The sequence below is a fragment of the Gouania willdenowi genome, chromosome 21, assembly GCF_900634775.1.
Source record: "Gouania willdenowi chromosome 21, fGouWil2.1, whole genome shotgun sequence".
Taxonomy (NCBI): Eukaryota; Metazoa; Chordata; class Actinopteri; order Blenniiformes; family Gobiesocidae; genus Gouania; species Gouania willdenowi.
Window position 1 is genome coordinate 21947196 of NC_041064.1, and position 15283 is coordinate 21962478.

The 15283-nt window shown below is 38.4% G+C and overlaps 1 protein-coding gene across 1 annotated transcript; it reads right to left on the reverse strand.

Annotated features, from left to right (window-relative positions):
• Nucleotides 1-2524: 2524 nt before the first annotated feature.
• sox1a (SRY-box transcription factor 1a) lies at nt 2525-15049 on the reverse strand. The gene is made up of 2 exons (XM_028436887.1): nt 13872-15049; nt 2525-2860 (listed from the first exon to the last, which is right to left on the reverse strand). Exons 1-2 carry the CDS (start codon nt 14709-14711, stop codon nt 2813-2815), a joined length of 888 nt encoding a protein of 295 aa, XP_028292688.1. The 5' UTR covers nt 14712-15049; the 3' UTR covers nt 2525-2812.
• Between the last annotated feature and the right edge of the window lie 234 nt (nt 15050-15283).

Genomic DNA, 15283 nt, shown 5'->3' on the forward strand with positions numbered 1-15283 from the left:
TGCAAGTGTTACTCTATTGTGAAAAATAATTTCATTTAATTTCATTTCAATTCAATTTTTATTTCATTTTATTTTCTTTAGATTCATTTTAGCGATTGTTTATGATCTAATCCAGTTCCTAAATGATTCCTAAAAAGACCAAGAACATTATGCTGGCCAGATTTTGATGTTGAACTTAGCAGTAAACAAGAACTCAGACTTTGAAAATGCGAGTCGGTGCAGAATTTGGATGCCATTATCATCCATCTTTCTACAGATCCACGCATGCCTTGCAGCTGAGCACGGAAGCCACCTTAAAACAAGGAAGTCTTCGCTACAATCACAATTTTCAGGTGCCTTTTAAATCTAAAAAAAATCAGTTGGAGTTATGTGAATAGCGTTGCTTACTTGAGTGATTCCTCTGTCACAGTTTGTCAAACATGTCAGCCTCCACAAACGTCCATTTAAAGTGCTTTTTTTTATTACATATGTAGGTTTTAAATAGCCTGTTATTCCTACTGGTAAAGGTTACACATAATAGTCTTTCAGTTTAACTTTCTTTGTCATTTGGGTATCTTTGAGTATCTCTGAAAGAGACTTCAAATAATATTGAATAACAAGATAATAACTGATGAAGGAAACTCAATTATCTGCACAAGAAAAGATAAAAACTGTATATAAAGTGTTGGAAAAAAAAAAATTGACAATCCAAAGAAAAAAAGAGGACTGTATTGTCCTGCTGCTAAATAGAAGGTGGAGTATACCATCTATCAGTTTGTCTATACATTATCTTGAAACCATAGCGGTGAGAAGGATGTTGTAACAGTGACGTATGACATCAGTGATGTCAGTACGTATTTGGCATAGTGATGACAGCCCATTTACACATGCTGACCAAACCAAAACACACTAACTGACACATGTTCAGCTTGTGGTGGATTGATCCAAACCGGATACAAACTAGAAATTTCATGGAGAGATTGGCTCCACTTGTCTTAAAGTCTAGGCCTCAGCTTTGGGATTCTTCTCCCTAAGTCTCACTTGGTTTCTCGTTTGTCATCTGTTCCTACCTTGTTACCTCCCTCTAGTCATCATGTTTACACAAGCTGTTCTTGCTTTTTCCCTCTTGTCTAACCCTCTGCTGTTTTCCTTCCTTCTTTTCCCACTTTCTTTGTCTTTTTCCTCCTGGTTGGAAATCTGCAAGGCTTGCTCATCAGCGCCAGCCTCTGTTAATCCTCTCCCAAAGCACCTTAGCAACGCTAGGAATTTAGAGATTCTAAAAAAAAAAAGGGGAAAAAAAATCCATGCAAGGACGAGAATGACAACAACTGCTCTTAACGCTGGGCATGTATTGGCAGGAGTGGCCACATCTTGAAATGTGTGTTTTCCATAAGTAGTTCAGAACAATCTGGAAGGGTGTGATAACCAGGGATCTCTCAGGAGTGTGTGTTTGTGTGTGTGCGTGTGTGTGTAAACAGTATGTCTGAATGTGTGTGTGTGTGTGTGTGTGTGTGTGCTGAGTGGGAGTGTTTGTTTATGGGATATAGTTTCTATATGACAGCAGCAACCTGGTAATCACTGCATGTAGTCACCTGAGATGCTCATTATCTGGTGTCGCTACATTCTCATTGAGTTTATACCTACACACACACACACACACACACACACACACACACACACACACACACACACACACACACACACACACACACACACACACACACACACACACACACACACACACACACACCTGAACCAGAGTGTGTTAGACAAGACAAGCTAACATGAGTGCAAAATATCCCAAAATACCACAGTGGGGAAATTATTGTATTTACAATCCATATTTTACATAAACCTTCTTACTTCTTGGATTGATGCAAAAACAAATGGGAAAATATATTTTGAATGACTTTCTTACACTTTGTTTTCATGAAGCAAAATTTGATTTAAATTAAAATAAAATAAATAGATTCCTGACCGGTGCTGTGAATAGTTTTTAATGCTGATGGTTAATGTAGAAGCAAGAAAAATCTGTCAGTTGGTGACAGGGTCGTGGACAGCCATGAACATTGATGCACATTCAAGTGAAGGGTTGCAGATTGCTGCAACGAAATGGCAATTTATGTAAGTCTATAATGTCATGACCGGTCAGTGTAGATTACATGCACACTAATGTGGGGGGGAAATGGTGTTATTTCCCTGAATAAAATGTTTATTTCCTGTCTCCTCCCGTTCATAATAGGCCATCTGCTGGAGGTTTGAGCATGAATCTAAACGCCTAGCTTCACACAGAACGACTCCTCGAGCCCAGCGTTACAAATTTCCTATCAAACAGCACATTAAATACACTCAAGGCTGCAAAAAATATTTATTACAGGCATTTTTGTGAATTTTACAACCCATTTTTCTAAAGATACAGCAGGATTTTGGAAAACATGCCAACATAAGGATAAGAGTATTAAGACAGTGAAGCTGGCACAAGTGAATAAAGACTACAAAAGGCAGCTCATGCAGACACTGCTGTTTTTCCTCTTAATGCATTTGCTTTTTTTTTTTTTTTTTTTGGGTGAATGAATTAGGTTGGGTTTTTTTCAAATATTTTTTTTATTTTCTTCAATCTTCAGGTAAACTTCAAACACAGCACTGAAGATAGAAAACACAGGGCGAGGGGAGGCTTGGAGACGGTGGCATTGCAGGAGAAAGAATTAATGGAGAAGATTTGGGGCTCTGACTGGTGCTGACATTTTCCCAAAGGTCTTTCCTCCCAAAACAGCGATGCTGCGGTGCATGGGGTAATAACATGCTGCCTGCAGATGAAACAAGGTGTTATCTTCTAATGAGTCTCCCCACAGTGGTGCATGTCAACTGATACTCCACATTGCTGGAAGGAAAAACAGAAGGAGAAGGACAAATTAGATACATTTATCCGCAATAATATTAAATATAAGCATCAGGAGAAAAAACTACTTTATTTGACATTTTGTTTATATGTATTTGCCCAATATTCAGGTTTGCTTGCTTTTATATATTGTATTTAGTTATTCTACTTTCTTCGTTTATGTGGTTGCTGTGGCAACATCTCATTGAGATAAAGGATGCATGAAGGCACAGAATTGTCATTGTTACAGCCTGTTCTGCATTTAGGGAAGGTAAATGTTTAAGTAATAGGAAAATATTATGTTAAGGTAATATCTACTGTAGACAAAAAAAATATAGATGAAAAAGTCCCACAGATTCACCACATAAATCATGGCTTTCAAAGTAAACACTTGAAAATGTAAATATAATAATAATCATAAAAAAGTAGTCGTTGTCATTGTATTAAACTATTTGAACACCTCTCCAACGTGGGCCACAATGAGGTTGGTTTGGAGAAATTTGACTGACCTTAGACAATAGATACATTAAATAAAGCAGAACAGAAACTGAGCCTGACCTTCTCAACACCAGTGCCTAATCTCACAAATGCTTATGGTAAAATGTTTAAAAATTTCCTTGAAGACACACTGGCCATGTTCACATGGGAGCTTTAATTCCTCTTTAAAGCGGAATAAAAGTGAATTCCTCTGTAACCTGACCTTGTAAACACATAATTCCTAATTCTAATTTAATTCCGAATTAAAATTAATTCCGAATTAGTTGGCTGGTTTATTCCGTTTTTTATTCCGAATTAAATAATTCCTCTTTCTTGTAAACAAACAACACTTAAATCCGCGACTGGGTGACAACATTATCTAACATACATTTTCGGCATGTACAAAAAAAAAAAAAAAAAAAAAGTGAATGTAACCATGTCGGAAAAAAACTGAATAAATAAATTAAAAAAATAAAAATAAATAACATGGCAGCCCAGAATAAACACTATTTAATAAGGGCCTTAAAAGACATGGACATAATGAAAAACGTTGATGGATGGAGGCATAAACATGGAAACATAAACACAGACACATGGACCTGTTAAAGACACATGGAGATCAGCAAACGGAACAGGCTTCATCAGACGGGTGATACTAAGACCCGGAAACAGAGTAAATGTGTCCCATACTGCATGTACAGGCTGTAATATCACCAAGTTTATCATTTTACCAGTTGTTAGAGCTACTATCTCTACTGGGCTTTTTTTTTTTTTTTTTCTGGTGATTAAGTTCTATCTCTCTTCCGCTCCGTGGACCAAAGTCGAGCTACTGCTTCAAAACTACAATCAAAATAAAGGTGAAAACAGTTTTCATGTGTGGTCTTTTGTGTCACAGCCGACAATCAAAGGTTTGTTGTGTGTTTTTCCCAATAGACGTGATCGACGTGATACGTCACGTTCTCCCCCTGTCCAATCAGAGCCTTCCCAACCCCCAGACCCAAAGCAGAATAAACTGAAGCCGAATAAATCGGTTATCCGTGTAAACCTTAATTAGGGAATTTCTATTTCTATCTAAACACAAAGCCGGACACTTTAATTCCGAATTATTTAATTCGGAATAACTAATTCCGAATTTAAAAAAACATCATGTAACCGTGGCCACTGAAATTTACCGACAGGCTTTTTTCAAAGAGTTCAAACTGTTATGGCTGTAAATGTTGGGTCATGTATGTATTTTCCAAACTTTTGTAAGCTAAGGCAAACCTTGTATAGTAAGTAAAGTCCTTAATAAAATTCCAACCTCAACGTTCTACCTGCTGCAAGCTATAATTAAGGAGTTATTAATACTTTGCCTTATAGGCATTGCAATGAATTCATCACATGAAATTTCATCAGATGTGATGGTCATAATAATAAAGACTCCTTAAATTCCATAAATGTTTCTCGTCTGCAATAACATGAGTAACATTAAAAGTGTTATTGTCACAGGGTGATGTGTGGTGAACCAGAAAGTGGTGAAACAAATGATCCAGTAGTAAAATCATCCATTACAATTTATCTGACGCTCACAGACATTTCGCTGTGATGTACATCCTTCACTTGCACCTTTCTAAGCAACCCGGTCTGTTGATCACTTAGCTGACCACAGGTCAAAGGTCGTGCGGTTCAAACAGCTATCAGCGTGCTGCAGGTTGTACGAGGGCACCGTAAAACTGCAGTTTCTTATCTGAACTCTTTGACCCCTCATTAACCCCCCCTTTTCGCTGCTCGGAGAATTATCACCTGCCACAGCTGAGCAGCACTCCTTTACAGCATCTGGTGGGCTCAGAGCGTGTGCGGACCAGTGATAGAGAAACACAGCAGGTGTTCATTGAGTGGACTGTCAAGTTTACAGGAGTTAGTGAGAGTTAGACGCTCAAACCCTGAGCTACTTATAACGATTACATAACTAAAGGCAATAGATCACAGGACTCAAACATGAGGCCCTTTAAGGACTTAACAGCCCAGCATCACGTTTAATCATCAGGCCTCAATGGCAGGGTTGGGGTCAATTATAACTGTAATTGTAGAATTGATAATGAATTACAGTCATGGCACAATTATAATTGTAATTGTAATTTTAAAAGTATGTTGCTATCGTCATCACACTTCAATTGCCATGAATGTTCTACAAAAATTGTAAATTTAAATTTTCTGCAAAACTAAGGAACCATTTTACAGTTCTATGTGTACAGTTCTACACATATGTACCTAACAATTATTCAAATATGTTTCATATCAAGCTTTTCCACATTTTACCATTTAATTGCTTTTTAAATCAAGCTGTATACTGACACAAAAAAGGCTCAGACACCCACACCAAAAATATTAAAAGCTATATTTTCATTGATTAGGAGTCCCAACAAGGTAATCAATAGATAGGAAAGAAATTAGATGATAGATATTTGTTTTTAGTGTATTTTACAGCTGGTTTAGGACCTGCTATCATATGAGATGCTAACAGAAAGCTAACACAAGAGGAAGGTTAATTTTTTATTACGTTATTTGTTTCAGGAAATTCAGGTAATTGTGAGGAGGAATAATAATAGTAATTTAATTGTAATTGAAAAAAATGTTGGTCACTGCAATCGTAATTGAATTATAACTGAACATAGGTAATTGAAAATATAATTGTAACTGAAAAATGCAATTGACCCCAACCCTGGGCCTCACAGATAAACACAGATATAGAAAATGTCATGTTTTTTTTTTCTTTTTAAAACCTTGTTAATAAAGTCTGAAGCTGCTCTGTATTGCATACAGGTGTGACGCCCAACATCTGCATTTGAAGGTATTTTAATTCATAGTAATGAAGATATAGAATTTATCTCTTCTTCTTTTTTGAAAGGTTGAAGGGTTACACCCTATATATAGATTGTCAGAGCAAGCCCAGAGACTGACAACTACAGATACACACACACACACACACACACACACACACACACACACACACACACACACACACACACACACACACACAGAGAGAGAGAGAGTATAAGTCGATCAGTGACTCAAACATCATTTAATCAAAAAAAAAGGGAAAAAGGTCAAACTTGTTTCTTGAACGTTTGTTTTTATCTCCACTGTAAAGACTTTTGTTTCTTGACATTTTTGCGGATTGCATTTGGAGTCCCATAAACGGAAGACTAGAAATGTTTTTCCTCCATGTTTATCGTGACTCTTGTGTTTCCTCACCAAACGTGAAGGCCAGTGATTGGCTTGACACCTTTTCTATGCGCCCGTCTCTGCATCTCCACATCCCACAATGCAATTTGTTGATATGTCAACAAATGGAGTTTTTTGGTGGGAAAAAAACCAAACTTTCAAGCAGCAAATTGAACCTTTAACGTCTTCTTTCAAACAAATGATTTTTGATTAAATGATCACTGAGACCTTCACCATGGATTTATTACATTTAACATTATCGTGGGTATAGCACACATTTACGTCAGAGTTAAGACTAATAGATTAAAAGATAAAGAAAATTCGTGTTTAGAACAACAACAAAAAAAACAACAAGAAAAACCAGAGATAACATTAAATCCATGGTATTCTATTCCTGCAGACATATTACTACAGCTTGGGTTTTATTTATTACGTAAATAAGTCTGCAGCAAATGTTACCTTTTTGTACAAATTGTACAAAAGATGCAAACTTTAACAAACAATGTTCAACAGGGAGCTCTATTGATCAAAATAATTGTGACTGGAGTAACAAGGCACCTCCCATTCCATTGTCCTACCCTGACTCCCTCTCCCCTGTTCCCCCCACCAAGGTGTAACACTGCCCTCTCTTTTTATATTCTCCCTCTGATAAAGTCTTTCTTACCCTTCCTTGGGGAAGGCTGGTGATGGTCGCAAATATGCAATCAAATGTTTTAGGTGTGTCTTTGCCCCGTATCGTATAAAACTATCATCAGGTGTTCAAAGGAAAAATATAAGCGTAACTCCATGCAGGACTGTTTGAATATCTAATTGAAGGAGAAATCGTTCAGCCAAGTACGTTGGTCTTAAATGGGGATCTGGAGAGCCAGTTTACCCTTTCAAACATTTCTTCAATCAAACACAGAAATCACTCAAACATGTTGAAAAACATGTTCATCTTCAAAACCTCTGATCCCGACCGTGTTATATTCGGCTCAGTTGTAATTGGTGAAAAGCTCCAAGTGACCTTTGAAGGACATATTATCACTTTTCATGCCACCTCCGTATAAGCGAACCTTAAGTTCACTGCTGTAGCACAAAAAATGAATCAGATATGGCAAAAGTTACAGCCAGGGCCATTAAAGAAAACATTTCAGCTAATGGACTAAACTGAAGAGTTAAAAAAATAAAAATGAAACATGGATGTCTCGGAAGAGAGGTGAACTGTTTTCAAGGAAATATTTCATGAAATATCTGTAGTTAAACCATGAGCTGGATAATTTAGAAGTTTCACAGATTTCAAATGATCAAGAAAGCATTAAAATTGAATACATACGGATTATATATTTGTCAAACTGACTATATAATGAAGGTGTGATGTGTAATATATGATTGGGTTCGATGTTTTGTGTGTTTCGTATCTGATTTTATTCACGTAAACTTTGTGTTGAACTTCTTTGTCGGATAAGTGCTAAATGAATGAATGAAGTTAAAATTACTAAACGCTACAGAAAATGATGAAGATCACACGTGATCAATCCATGCAGCCTGTAAAACGTGTTTTGGGTGCCCTCTTAATCCATTGTCTTCTATAAACCAGAACTCCAGATCTAGAAAGACATGGATGGAATTTATTACATCGCTGAGCGGTCCTTATAAGTGTAATAATATCTATAAATGAAAGATTTTATAAAAGTGCAGACTAGCTTGGATTGCCTTGAGGTTTTAAATCCTCCATTTGTCCAAACATGTCTTGTGTTATCTCAGTCGAGGGTGTACACAAACATAGCATATGAAAGGACATCTTTAAGAGGCAGCACAAATGGCACTGAGACTAATAAATACAGTCTGATTCAGAGTAAAAACAGGGCTGTTGTTATTGTCTCCATTGGAGTCTGTATCTTACGTGTTTTTATGATCTATAGAGACAGAGCCACTGCATCACTAAAGTTTTAGGTGAGGCTGTGGATTCAGGTAAATGTTCTGACATTTAAAATCACCTTTTTTCACCTTTGGTCAACTACTGTTGTTTTTAACATGTTCTAGAAATAAACTGACTTGTCCTGTCAAAGGTTCATGAATCTGACATGCCACTCACCCCGTGTTTCTGTTTATTTGCTGTTATCTAATGTTGGTTTTCTTTATTCATGATCATTTTGAATCTTTATGATAACATTAAACAACGCATTTTCTGAAGTTTAGAGCTGAAGAAGATTTGATCGACAGAGGAAGCTTATTTTTTTAATATAAAAAAAAAAAAAAGAACTTTTATAAATGTCTATATTCCACAAAAGTCATGTAAATATTTGAAGCAAAAGATTATTTTGCTTATTTTCTTCTTTGTCTTTGTCAACATTGGACCTAAAAGTGCTTCTATTGAAACCTCCTTTAACCTAGAGCAGTGGTTCTTAAACTATTTGAATCTAAGGACCCCCTGTGGGAGAACATTTTTGGAGGACCCTCTCATAATTCTCACATAAATTAAACACAGTTTAGTTCCATTTGTATCTCTAAATGCCATCAGAATGATCTATTCTTTAAACGTTTCAACTTAAATATAGGTTTTTTGTCGTAAAAATTAACTTTAAAAGTATATACCTGTAGTCTTGTGTATGGCATACAATGTGTTAAATGTATTATCAATAAATATGTGCACATTTATTTGGAAAAACATTTTTAAACACTTTTTATGCACAATTTCGTAGCCATTAAAGCCATTGCACTTCAGTGACACAGCAGTAAATCATGTCCAGTATCATGTATACGACACATGTAAAGTTTGGTTGTTTTATTAGTGCATTGGTCCCCATGTGGTTATACACTTGTGCAATGATTATAACGTGGATAATTGTTTGATTTAAATTTGATTCACGGATCCCCAAGCTACTCCTTGGCGATCCCTGGGTGTCCTGGTACCCTAGTTTGAGAACAACTCCTCTTGAGGATAAGCATGTGTGGATAAAAGTTTTTTTTTAATCAACTTTAATATATAGCCTACAAGAACTGTAAAACTATTTCAGAGATTATTGAGGGTTAAACTGAGCTCATGTAAACACTTGAAGAACATAACATTATTTCAGGTGGATTGGACCTTGTAAATAAAAATGCAATGAGAGATTTTCTGATGGATAATGATATGCTGGGGGACCCTGAGTCCAGACGAGCCATTATTATTCACCCACCCCTATATTTAAAAAGAAAAAAAAAAAAAATCCACAAATTTGATTTTTTCTTTTCACCCCTTTCCTCCAAACCTCCTGTGGAGTAGGTGGTTTTGTACTCCCACTTTTTTTTTTTTTTTTTTTTTATCACCCCTCCGATGGGTCGCCGGTCCCCCTCACATGCACCTGCGCCGCTCCCAGGTCCCCCCACAGGAACGCGCTGAGGCTTGTAATCGCCTTTGTGGGGTCCATTGAGTTGTTCGGCTGACTAAAAACTTCCAAACCCACAGTGCGATGGTCGCTGAATGGGACGCAGCGTGGGGCGACCCTCCAAGATACGGACGCTGCCAAATTCCTACAGTGGAGCTCCACAATCACTCCCACACAGGCCCCCGATGTGTGTGTGTGTGTGTGTGTGTGTGTGTGTGTGTGTGTGTGTGTGTGTGTGTGTGTGTGTGTGTGTGTGTGTGTGTGTGTGTGTGTGTGTGTGTGTGTGTGTGTGTGTGCGCAAATAAAACTGCGTCATGTCACCGCTCGCAATCACTTCAAACTGATTTATTTAGTCTAACAATAAACCAACTATATTAAATTAAGTTTGCTTCTTTAAATAAAAAAATGCATGTGTGACTAAAAAAAGGAGAGAAAAATTAATGAATTTGAATTAATAAAAAATACAAAAAAAAAAAAAAAAAAAAAAAAAAATCCCAAATTTAGTGTTGGTGACAAATCTAACATTTCTCCCAACTTTCAGCGCATTTTGTGCTGCGTTCACGGCGCACTGGGTCTGTAGCAGTGGGTAGATAGAGCAGCACTGCAGGATTAAGAGGCAGCAAGATTGTTAAACATGTCAACGTGTAATTGCACGATAAGGCCCTTCCGAGGAAATCATTGGCCCGGTTGCTTTCTCTATTCCGCGCTAATCTCACCCGGCACATTCGCTCTGTGCAATCTGTCTCCATAATCTTCTGTGACAGAGCGGGCGGCGGGAGCAGGCTGCCTGGTAATTTTTTTTAGGAGAAGGGGGAGCGACGTGGGGAAAATATGCAGAGGCGTGATAAAGTGACGCTAATTATCCCCATTTAGGACAGGGAGTGCAAAGGATCGGGGATTTGCGCGCAGCCGTGTGCGCACCGGATCTGATGGCCTCCACGGCGCAGAATAGCCTATATCTCCATGCTACAAGATAAGAGGAGCGCACGGTGGAGAGATTTATTGGCCGGTCAGCTAAACACGTGCGCACACACGAACACACGCACGCACACACAGGAAGCTGACGGCAGTCACTGACTCACTGCCACGCACACACACACTGCTGTACGCGGTGCACCCTACACTTACCCCTCTTTCACCTCAAGGTGTAATTTATTCGGGTTAAATTTGCCAGAACGCTCCCCTTTTAGCCAAGCGATGCGCCGTGACGCGCTCCGCCTCTCCAGGCTTTCACTGTTTAATCCGCATCTCTTTACATCAACAGATAAAGTGGAAACAGATGGAAGACACGGGGAGGTTTCGGCCCTTTGGCTTTGGCTGCGCGCACCCGTGCAGAGATGCTTTCGTGTGGATGAAGTTTCGACTGAAAATGTAAAACAATTGTCCACGGAATTTATCACCAATCAATGGCATTGAACGCTTTGGCCTAGCGCGTTTATTTGACATGTCAATGTCATGCCAATTTGCATCATATAAAATGTGCCATTTATTCATCTATTTAATATAATTTATGTATATATATTAAAAAATAAAAATAAAAAAAAGGCTTAGTAACTCACACTCTTTGGTCTATTATTTTTGATTCACACACGAGGCCTGAAAGCGCGTGAACGTGTTACAGTTCAATCTTAGATGTTCATTTAAAAAAAATATTGCGTAGATTGATTATTATTATTATTATTATTATTATTATTATTATTATTATATTACTAAATCTAATAACATTTCCTTCCATATAAAGTTAGTCTTTTATTCACATAAATAATCGAGGATGTATGTTCAAATCAAAAGTTTGATGACCATCAATCCAGTCTGTGCAACAGTTTGTCTGTGTGAAAAGGGCAATATGTTTTGCTTCCCCGCCTCCTTTCAAATCCCTGTCTGCTTCAGGTCTAAGCAGATTTCATTTCTAAACACCCATATACATGAAACTCTCTCATCTCTTTACAGTTTCAAAACAAAGTATTTATAAAAAAATATTTTGCACTCAATATTTGTTGCCTTATGCAAAAACTATTTGACCATGTCAATGAGGTTTCTTGTATTTTTGCACCATAACACAAAAGAGACAGTATTGAGTTAATATTATAGAAGGGAAAATTATTTTTCATTTGTTAAAAAAAAAAAAAAAAGGAAACTGCGGAGGGGAAAAAAATATACTGGGATTATATATTAGATCAATGTAATTTTGAAACAACACAGAGAATTGCCCTAAATAAAAAATATGTAAAGTTTTTATATTAAGAAGCCAAAATATTCATCTGAAACACTAATCATGTTATTCTCTGAGGTGCAACATTTTCACGGGAAAAGCAACGATTGACCTTCAAGTATATTATGATTAAGTTGAACGTCCCTAAATGCAAAGCATTAACACTGTAAATAATGGTTAATTTTGTAACTTATCGGCAACATTTATAATGCATAACACTACATCGTATTCCATAATTAACAATTGTGTAAAAAAAAAAAAAAAAAAAAAAACAAGAAAAAAAATCTTTTTTTTTTTTTTTTTTTTAAAAAAAAAAAAAAGATAATTTACAAAATATCAACTTGGAATAATATTGTTTAATGTCCCTGAAACAGCAATGCATTTTTAAGATAAACCCCGCATTATTAAACACATTTTGGGGAAAAGAAATTCAGATCACACTTTAATTAAATCAACAATTTTGATAAATTGGAATATTTCGTTAATAAAACACGTGGTTTTATCATTAAAAAAAAAAAACCTCACAAAATGATTATAAATATATTATTAGAATAACGAATCTGTTAAATGTTGTATCACATGAGGCTGTGGGCCATGATTTTGGCCTAAATTTTAAAAAAGAAATAAAATCTATTTTTCCATGTTTTAATGGCCCAACCTTCAGTAAGTGTGACTGAAATAACTTTCATATAAAAACAAAATCCCTACGGTCTGTAAAAACCACATCAATCGACTGAAATTGCCACCGTTGTTACTTGAACTGCAGCTTTTACGCGTAATTACGCACAGACAAATGTGCCTTTAAAAAGCAAGTGAGATCTGTGTCCAGCAGGGTGAAAAAAAAAATACGAACAAGCTGTTTTCCATTGACTAAATACTAGTGATAACTGTATTTCTAATGATATTAAAGCACTTGGAGTAAAAATAAAAAATAGAAAGGAATCAATCTAAGACAGTTTTTTAAGAATCAAAGCAACATCTTGTGAAATTTATTCAATTATTCTTCATTGCAATATCAGGGCCTTTCAGTGGCAGAAAAGCACTTAAATTACAACAGCAGTTTGCCCGTCATCCTTTGAAATATTAAAATTATTCACAATTTACAATAATTAGTGTTACAATAAAAAGATATGATGTCCAAGAATTAAGACACAGGCCTCTGCAAATGAACACAAATGTCTAGAGAAGCAAAATTCTTCCCCATATCTTTTAAAGCACTTTCTTATGATTATGACACATTTTTCCTTCTTTTTTTTTCTCAAATAACTTACAGGAATCCCCAAAAATGATGAGACAGTTTCATAAAATACCCTTAAAATGAGAACCCAGAGTAAAGCCTCAACTAAGTAGCGATGGACAGAGAAAGATGAAAGCACAATAACAAATATCTTAACGTTATATTTGTTATATAATTCCACTGGTGGCTGAGAGCCGCGATGAATATTCTTTTTAAACCTTCATTTACAATGTCATAAAGATTCTGTACAAAATGCAGGTAGTTATTAGGGGCTGGTCTGTTTAGAAAAGAGGTAAATATTTGGTTACGTGTTCGTTTGCAGTTTTCAATGATTTCTGAGTCCTAAATGTGTGTTAAAGGGACCGTCCCGTTCACCCCAGCTGTCGCGCTCTGGTAATGCTGGGGCAAAGCATGGAGTCTACTCTGCATGGACGGGTCCCCTGGCTCTCCGGTGGGTAAATACATGCTTATCATTTCTCTCAAGTCTCCAGTGCAAGGACCCCGGGAGTGTGTGCTGCTGACGGGAGGGCTTACACTCGGCTCCGACTTCACCAGCGACCCTAACGTGCCCATGGCAGCCGAAGAGGAGACACCGGAGCCCTGGTGCTGTGTGTAGGTGATCCCGCCGTAGCCGGACGGAGAGGCGTTCATGTAGCTCTGAGAGTTCGAGATGGGGCTGTACTGCAGAGCTGTCATGTCGTAGCGGTGCATGGGCTGCGGGTTGTGGGAGTGATGGTGGTGTGGGTGGTGGTGATGGTGCGCCCCGCTGCCAGGGTGCTGGCTGTAGGCGAGTTGCGCCTCCTGCATCATTGCTGCGGCCGCGGCGGCTGCGGCCACCTGCCCCGAGTACGCACCGTTTGCCCAGCCGTTCATGTGTGCGTAACCGGAGCTAGCGGAACCAGCGTGACCCACGGGGCTCTCCAACCTCTGTCCGACACCGGATGAACTCATGCCGACTCCCAAACCAACTCCACCACCACTGGGCCCAGAAAGCAGTCCGCCAGCGAGGGAGTATTTGTCCTTTTTTAACAGCGTCTTGGTCTTCCGTCTCGGCCGGTATTTATAATCCGGATGCTCCTTCATGTGCATGGCGCGCAACCGTTTGGCTTCATCAATGAAAGGACGCTTCTCAGCCTCGGACATCACCTTCCACTCGGCTCCCAGCCGCTTGCTGATCTCAGAGTTGTGCATTTTGGGGTTTTCCTGTGCCATCTTCCTCCGCTGCCCCCGGGACCAAACCATGAACGCGTTCATTGGTCTCTTCACGCGCTCCTGGTTCGCTTTAGAACCGCTGTTTGGCCCCGTTTGACCCGTGGTCGTGTTCGTTTGGGGGCCGGGGGAATGGAGGTCAGTTTCCATCATCATGCTATACATTCACCTGCTTTTAAAGTTCACCACCAACAGAGGAAAAAAAAAAGTCTACTTCAAGTTTGCGCGGACGCGCTGCAGGAACGGGTGCGCCCACGGTTGGACGTTTTCACGGATAATATTCGAACCCCAAATGGTTCAGGGAATAAAAAGAATAATCCGGAAAGGCGTATGAGATGTTTTCCCACCAGAATTTCGCCCCCGTCTTCCTCTGGGTATAGGTTCACGTCCAGTGTTATAGAATGCGTATTGGAGCCACTTTCCCTGTCGGAGTTGAGAAGTTGGATAAAGCGGCGGCCATATGATGCGCACTGACAGCAGTTAAATGAACCACAAGCGGCCAATGAGGCTCCAGCAGCAAAATGATTTGCATCGGGTTTGGTCAGGTGACTAGGGGACCAAAGAGGAAGAACACACCGGAGGAGGAGGAGGAGGAGGAGGGGGGTGAGGGGGCAGGGAGGGGTAGAGGAGGGTTAACCACACAAATAACACGAGGCATTTGAAAAACATACTCTTACAGACTTCAACAACAAAAATAACTGAGATTTGTTGCAGTGTGTGATTAGGGGGTTAAATCA